This window comes from Morus notabilis, unplaced genomic scaffold (assembly GCF_000414095.1).
Source record: "Morus notabilis unplaced genomic scaffold, ASM41409v2 Scaffold778, whole genome shotgun sequence".
NCBI classification, from domain to species: Eukaryota; Viridiplantae; Streptophyta; class Magnoliopsida; order Rosales; family Moraceae; genus Morus; species Morus notabilis.
The window spans coordinates 146,707-154,991 of NW_010358529.1; the positions used below are offsets into that span (position 1 = coordinate 146,707).

General features: G+C 33.5%; 1 protein-coding gene across 1 annotated transcript; it reads right to left on the reverse strand.

Annotated features, from left to right (window-relative positions):
• Positions 1–969: 969 nt before the first annotated feature.
• Positions 970–4,183, reverse strand: LOC21389843 (F-box/FBD/LRR-repeat protein At2g04230). Its single transcript, XM_024162117.1, has 3 exons — positions 4,037–4,183; positions 1,937–3,208; positions 970–1,799 (listed from the first exon to the last, which is right to left on the reverse strand). The coding sequence occupies exons 2-3, from the start codon at positions 3,155–3,157 to the stop codon at positions 1,629–1,631; spliced, it is 1,392 nt and encodes a 463-aa protein (XP_024017885.1). The 5' UTR covers positions 3,158–3,208; positions 4,037–4,183; the 3' UTR covers positions 970–1,628.
• Between the last annotated feature and the right edge of the window lie 4,102 nt (positions 4,184–8,285).

Here is an 8,285-nt window from a genome sequence, read left to right on the forward strand (position 1 = left end):
ATAATTTCTATTATATCAAAAGTTATCTTTACACATTTTCTTTTTTAAAAATAAGTTCAAAAAAAATTCTTAAATAATTATATAAATGAATTCTCATTATTTAGTAAATAATAAGCTCTTCAAGTGGCATTAACACGATAATACATGAGAAGCACTTACAAAATTAATATGAATAAAAAGGTATTCGCCTCATCTAAAAGGCACATTTTAATTTGAATTGGATCGAATCCACGTACCTTTATTATATTATCAATTTAAGTCTAATATAATAAGTGTAGTTTTGATTGGTTTTGGGACTAGGCAAAAAACTTTAGATTTTTCTTCTGAAAATTAAGAAAGACACTAAAATTTCAAAGTGCAATGTTACACGTAGTAAATAAAATCATAAAACCAGATAAAGAGGATATGTCAACAATTATATCATCAATTAACTTAATTTCCTTAAAAAAAACCATCAACTTAAACTATTGGTACAATATCATTATAATCAATCCAAAAACAGTATAAATTTTTAGTTAAAAATCACAATGAAACTAACTGAGAATTTAATATACTTTCCTTGAACATTAAAGTCCCTTGAGCTATAGTGTGTCAAACTATTCACTATAGGTCCAACATCTATAAATAACATATGCTGCTTTTTTTTTTATAGAAAAAAATAGAGTATAATGTTTCCTATCTTGAGTTATCGTTTATATCTACCAATCTTTATAGTCTCGTTCATTTTACCGATTAGAGTTTTCAGTTTTAAATTTTTACAGTAAAAAATTCTCAGAAAATGTCACATCTAACTTTTTTTGCTACAGTGAAAAGCTTTAAGAAAATGTCACATCTCAACTCGAATCCGCGAAGTGAACGAGACCTATGTCTCGAGCCTCTGTTCAAGGATCTAAAAATGATCATTCCCTTCTAGTAATTCACTGATAGATCTCACAAATGATCCTCTTCATCTAACATCTTCAAGGGCCGCTTTTCACGAGATGAATTTTGCAAGGACGCTTGAGGCTCATATGGATACCTTAGATAACCAGCTACAAGAGATGGAGTTGCGTGCCTCAGCAGAACTTGACTACTATTCCCGGAGGGTCTAGGAGCTGGAGCAGCAAGCAAATCTGGCGTTTAAGCATATTTCTGACCTCTAGACATATATTGAGCAGAAAATTGCGGTCCTGGAGTTTAGCCTTGCAAAGACAGAAGGAGACTTACAGGCAACAGCTGAAGATGCAGAAAGAAGGCGGAGCTTATACTGGAACCTCCAAAATTGCGCCTCTTTCGTTTTGGTTGAAAGTGCGCATGAACAGTGGAAAGCTTTACGCTTTCTATTATATAGATTAGTTTACTTTAGACCTCAACTTCCACGACACAAATGACAAGTACGTTCGGAAAATGAATTGAAATATGTGTACAATGTTCGTACTTCAACCGGTAGAACCCCTCTTTTCATTGAGACTAGAAAGAAGTTTAATCCTCTTAAAAAAGGGGGGAAAAGATTTAGTACAACAACATAACACTGTAGCCAAAGGCCTATGAAAGGTCTTAGCTTTTGTTGGCAAAATGCCAAAATCAAAGCTTGGCTTAACTTGCATCTACAAAACCAAAATATATATTCACATAAAACTAAAGATCCATTAACCTATTGGCAATGTCTCCAAGTTAGAAGGTGCAATCCAAAGCAAGGATTTTCTGAGCATCACCTTCCCATGCAATCGACTGCCTGTGGCGGTCTGTACCTTCATATGCTTGAGATCGGGCAATGGAGAACTACATATCTTTTTCACTTCATCTGGAATAATGAGAGCCTCCATACATTATCAAAAAGAAGCACAAAAAAAGAATGTCATTAGTAAGGATCATACTTGGAACAAAATGACCAGTCAATCAAATACTAAAGAAAATGTGAAAGGAACAAAAGTGATAGGAATACGTAGATAAATACCTTTTCATGGAAAGAAAATACACACACTTTTTTGGAGCCGTTGAACACTGAAAGGAATTTTATTAGACTAGTGTACCATTCAATATTGTAATTCATTCTCGGGTAGGCAGGAAAATTGATATAGGCATCGAGTAGATTTGGCGCATTAATTGAAATTTTAAACATTTTATACCCACAGTAGCTGAAGGAGACTAAATTTGGGGTATCAATTGAAGCCTCAAGCGAGCCCAATCGACGATCTACAGACAAAACAAAGTCTTTTAGATGTTGATTCCAGATCTTCATGTGTTGCAAGCCGTAGCAATTGGTTAATCGCAAACTCTCGAGGAGGGGAAGTTGAGGAATCAAATCTTCTAACCACTGGTCAGTCAAAAAAGCTCCGATAAGCGTGAGATTTCTAATCGCCCTACACTGTACCAAATTTATATTGCACTTCTTGCGACCGCCTTGACTATATAGAAAAGAATGAAGATTAATAGCTTCAACATCGATTGTATGAGCATGACGATCCTTACCACCACCAGTTCTAAAGTCCAAGGATTTCAGGCTCAAACTTTTAACTTTAGGATTTAACAAGCCATAGCTATAATTTACATGAAGTATCTCGAGACAAGGACAGCCCATCAATAGATAGTCTAATGCTTGATTGGCCATTTGGATCTTCATGAGATACAACTCTTTCAGCGAAGGAAGGCTAGAAGGAAAAAGATATCTAACCGCTAAACCATTCAACTTTAGAACAGTTAATGCTCTTAAATGAAGTATGAACTGAGGTATGCAGTATCCTGCACCTCGAACCCGGAGGTTTAACTCGTGGATATTCTTCTTCAGAGGAAATCTCAACCAACCATTCATTCGACTACTGTCTCCATAGTCTTCCATGTTAAGCTTCAATTTAGAAATGGTTGTTTCTGCATAAGGGTGCTCCAAACACTCATCTACGAATTTATAGAACTTTTCCCGCCTGTCGTTTCTTTCATTATGTCTTTTGGAATCACGAATGTCCCTTGAATCACAGAAGTCTAACACCGGAACCAAAGTCCACATGCTTCTCCATCGCTTGGAAAGAAGGCTGGTCCGAATGGCATATAAGGTGGGAAGGAAAGATAACACGTGAATGATGATAGCATCAGGCAAGTCCGATATTCGATCCTCAAACACAATCTCAGGTCCCTTAACTTGCTCCATTCTGTCGTCACGTTTCCTTCTTTTCGTAGCCATAATAATAAGGGGTATATAATTAATACTCAAGTCTTTTCAGTCCTGAAATACCTGGATAATATAATGACACAGGCCAACAAAAGAAATCTAACAGTTAAATAAAGAGATTGAATTTCAAAAATACATCACCAAGAACAAATATACTAAATAACTTTGTTGTTTCATCAAGTACAAGAACAGAGGAAACATAAATATTTGATTCAAAGACTCCCATTCCACAGTTGTAAAGGTGATTTAAACTTTATATTTTTATTGCATCTGATATTTCATATCACAAACAATATACATATACATATATCTAGATAATTTATCACAAACATTTTTCCTTTCCAAGGTTCGTGACTTTATTAAACAAATAGCTACAAACAATAAGAACACGCAAATTTCGAACTCTCATAATATCTTATTGCTATCTAAATTTATAGGCGGACTCGTCCAATTGCTTGCTTGTATAATCTATATTTGGAGTTTTGTGTGTAAGGGATAACCGTGTTTGCTTTATATCATTCCATTAAGATTTGGGATTTTAGGGTTTTTCTGATTAATTCATAAACCCTTCTCAGGAATTACCCATCAAAACAAAAAAGAAAGAGAAAACCCAATTCAGGATAGACAAAAATAAAATTGACTCTCAATTTGGTATCAGCTTCCTCAGCAGACAAAATGATAATTATCAGGGTTTGAACAATGATAGATTAAACCAATAAAATGAACATCCAAATCAAATATCATGCTCACTTGATCTCTGAAACCTAATCAGAAAGCAAGAAAATATTCCCACAAAAAAAAAAATCAAAATCCGAACACTAAGAATTAGCAGGTTATATATAGTGAGAAGATTGAAAAAAAAAAAAAAAAAAAAAAAAGAAGGAAAGTTACCTTTGAAACGTCCTGATAAATAAAGAGATAAACAAACGACAGCAAGTAGAGAGTAAAATCTTTGGCGGAAGCAGACTCGAGAAAGAAGGAATACCGGAAAGAAGGTGGAAAAAGTAGTGACAATTTTATTTTTGTTATTATTATTATTTTTTTTGAAGTGAAATATGATTTATCGGCTGTTTTGTGAAAAGTCATGATGAATAGACAATGATATTTGGAATTTATATAATAATTTGTTTTGGTCATACTTGCAATAGAAAATTTTAATTAAAAATTTAATTTTTTTATAAGAGTAAACATTATATCAAGAAGGTTTGGTATTCGAATTTATGAAGTAAAGTATACTCAAATCATAATTCTTGTTTCTAATATTTAAAATTAAAATTTTTTATAAGAAAAATATAATGTAGTAAAATTAATAATTTGAGTTTGAGTATATAAAACCAACGGACCTGATGAGAAATTTCATTTTTAGTATTTAATTAAGTTTAAATTTCTATAAATACTTTAATGAATGCATTTTAATCATTAGTAAGATTAGGTTGTACATTAAAAAGACCATTCCATGAATCAATTTCCTAGGTAATGGACGGGTCTTGTGCTTGCAAGCGTAAAGGTAAGATCATCTACAATACAAATGTGAATGCTAATATAAATAATATATTTATCATTGTAAAAATAATATATTTGATGTACTATGTTATTTTGTTGGGAGATTTTATGATAGGCTTGGCGTACTTGTAGTTCAGATTTCTTTTAATCGTTAAATCTGCATACTTTTTAATTTTTATGTGATTTTATGTAGATCTAATAAAATACTTAACCTACTAATATATTGACATACCGAACAATGTCTCTATTTTATTATTTCAAATGCTATAAATGGTTTTAATTGTAATTATTTAAGCCTTAAAAGTTGTAAAAACAATTTAATAATATTAAAATAATTTAAAAGTGACGATAATGCTACAGTGAAGAGAAAAAGTAAATATAACAATAAATAATAATTAAATGCTAATAAATTTGACTAACATTGTATTGGAGGGTGTTTTTACCTTCAAATGTTAAATTTGCCTTTGATAGGGTGGCACGCAACTCCCACGTGACTTTTGTTTATTTAGCTTTTTTAGCATGTTTGGTTGAAAGATTCATTCTCTGATTCGAATCATGGTTCATGATTCGCTACAGTATTTTCTCTCATAAAAAATACACGTAAATTAAAAATAATTTTAATCTCATAATTTTAATCTCATAGTTTTAATCCATGAATATTTTTGTTCACAAAGCTTCAATGTAGATTTTTCTGAACAAAAGTCACGCAAGGACTGGAATTAAAGAGGCCAAAATATCAGTCAACAAGTAAATGCTAGTAGCTGATGATAACATGAAACACTGGTACAACTACGTTTGGTACACCGTCAATATAGCATCAGCCGTGCACTTTTAACCCATCCTATCCAAAGTCGTTTGACATAATGATTATTGGCCAACTGTTCACGTTATGGGAATTAGATTATATGCAAAGGCTCAAATCCTTCGTGAAAGACTTGTACTACTTGTAACTTGCAGAAATAAATGTTGTAAATATATAACATTTTAACAATGACTCGCATGTACAAGGAGTTATTTATCACAAACTAATGTTACACCATTTTAAAGTCATTATTATGCAAAATACATATCACGTTACACTTTTATACTTTCCCATGTATGCTAGTATATGCTATTTTGTGCTAGCATACACAACTTCAATTATCCAAAATTATGCTAGTTTATACATCTTCAAGACCAGAACAGTGATAAAATTCTTGAGAGGCAAGCTGGAATGCTCAATCAAAACAAGTCACTGACTTGGTATTGACCTCAGCAAACAATACACTCCTCAAATTCAAAAAAAAAAAAAAAAAAAAAAAAAAAAAAAAAAAAAAAAAAACTTAAGGACATCATTGATGTTAAGCGTCACCACTAATAAAATGTGGGCTCTACCTATGAGTCCCACACTACAGGACCCACATTTTATTAGTGGGGTGCTGAACACTATCGGTGTCTAATAACATTGCTCGTATATACAATTCTCATTCCAAACCTTAATTGCTGATCATGAGCTGCTTTTTTTTTACAATTTTACTGGCTCGCTTTGCACAACTAGTTTCTCTTGACTTTTTCTTCTTTGCCCCATTAGCTGTTTGTTTGTCCAGATTCCCGGCACAAAAATCAGTGTCAAAGTGATTAGCAAAAAAAAAAAAAAAAAAAAAAAAGGGTCAAAAGTGCATGGTATGAGTGATGTTCGGATGTCGTATGGATTGTACCTTTGTTGGATTACAGTTCATACAATGTTAAACAATTGAACTTGAATTGTTCTGTCGTTTATGTAAACAATGATACACCTCACACAGGATCTTTTCTAATACAATTCAATTCTTATTGTTATGTTCGTTTTGGCCATGAACATTTCTCTGCAAAGGGATTAAAAAAAAAAAAAAAAAAAAAAATAGTGTCAAAGTGCATGGTATGAGTGATGTTCGGATGTCGTATGGATTGTACCTTTGTTGGATTACAGTTCATACAATGTTAAACAATTGAACTTGAATTGTTCTGTCGTTTATGTAAACAATGATACACCTCACACAGGATCTTTTCTAATACAATTCAATTCTTATTGTTATGTTCGTTTTGGCAATGAACATTTCTCTGGTTCTGCAAGAGTTTCTATAAAATTAAGCCCTACACAATTCTCCTTTGAAGCGACCCCACTTCTCTTTCACATAGGTGATTTCTTATTTAAAAGTAACCCGCATTTCTCCGCTTGGCATTCCCGATACATAAGAATCATTAAAAGCATAGCATAACCTTTACCGCACGGGCATCACTGTCTCATCATAGGAATGGACAAGGGGTAACCCCCACAGTGATCCAACTAAGTCAGTACAATTAGGTTGTCCCTTTGAACCTAGATCTTAGGATCTCCAATCAACTAGGTTGGGTTTTCCTTCGTATTGAATTTCTATTTCATGGGCTTTAGTCCCATTCCCCTCGATGATTTCTCAACTAATTCTCGATCTAACCCTTTGGTTAGCATATCCGTAATGTTATCCTTTGACTTCACGTAGTCAACAGAGATAACCCCAGTTGAGATTAGTTGTCTAATGGTATTATGCCTACGACGTATGTGTCTAGACTTACCATTATACATGTTACTCTGTGCCCTTCCAATTGCAAATTGGCTATCAAATTGTATACTGATCGCTGGCATAGGCTTTGGCCACTTTGGAATTTCCTCTAAGAATTAGCGTAGCCATTCAGCCTCTTCTCTTTATGCAGAGCAATAAACTCAGATTCCATAGTAGATCTGGCTATCACAGTCTATTTTAAGGATTTTCAAGACACAACTGCACCTCCCAATGTCAACACATATCCACTACTGGACTTTGAATCCTTAATATCAAATATCCAGTTCACATCACTATATCCTTACAGCTGGATATCTAGTATAGTGCAGCCCATAGGTATGAGTATACCTTAAGTACCTTAGTACTCTTACAATTGCTTTTTAGTTGTCAGCTCTTGGTTTACTCGTATACCTACTTAGTTTACTAAATGTGTATGCTATGCCTGATCTTGTACAACGCATTAAGTACATCAGACTTCCTATCACCCTTAAATATTCCACTTGAGAGACACTCTCTCCTCTATTCCTTGATAGGTATAGACTAGCATCTATCAGAGTTCTAGCCACACCAGAAACATCCTTGTTGAATTTCTCAAGTATCTTGTCCACATAGTGCGACTGACTTAGAATGAGCCCATTTGTTGTTCTCGTGATTTTCATCCTTAAAATCACATCAGTAGGTTCCATATCTTTCATGTCAAACTTAGAATTCAACATATCCTTGGTAGACTTGATTATCTTATCATTACTACCAACAATGAGCATGTCATCCACATAAAGACATAGAATGACATAGTCATTTCCAGTCTCTTTGACATAAACACATTTGTCACACTCATTGATTTTAAATCTGTTTGCCATCATGGCACTATCAAATTTCTCATGCCATTATTTCAGTGCTTGCTTCAAGCCATACAATGACTTCACCAACTTACATACTTTCTTTTCTTGTCCTGGAGTAGAAAAACCCTTAGGTTGCTCCATGTAGATCTCTTTATCTAGATCTCCATTTAGAAAGGTTGTTTTCACATCCATATGATGTATCTCAAGATTTCACAAAGCGGCAATCGCTATTATCAT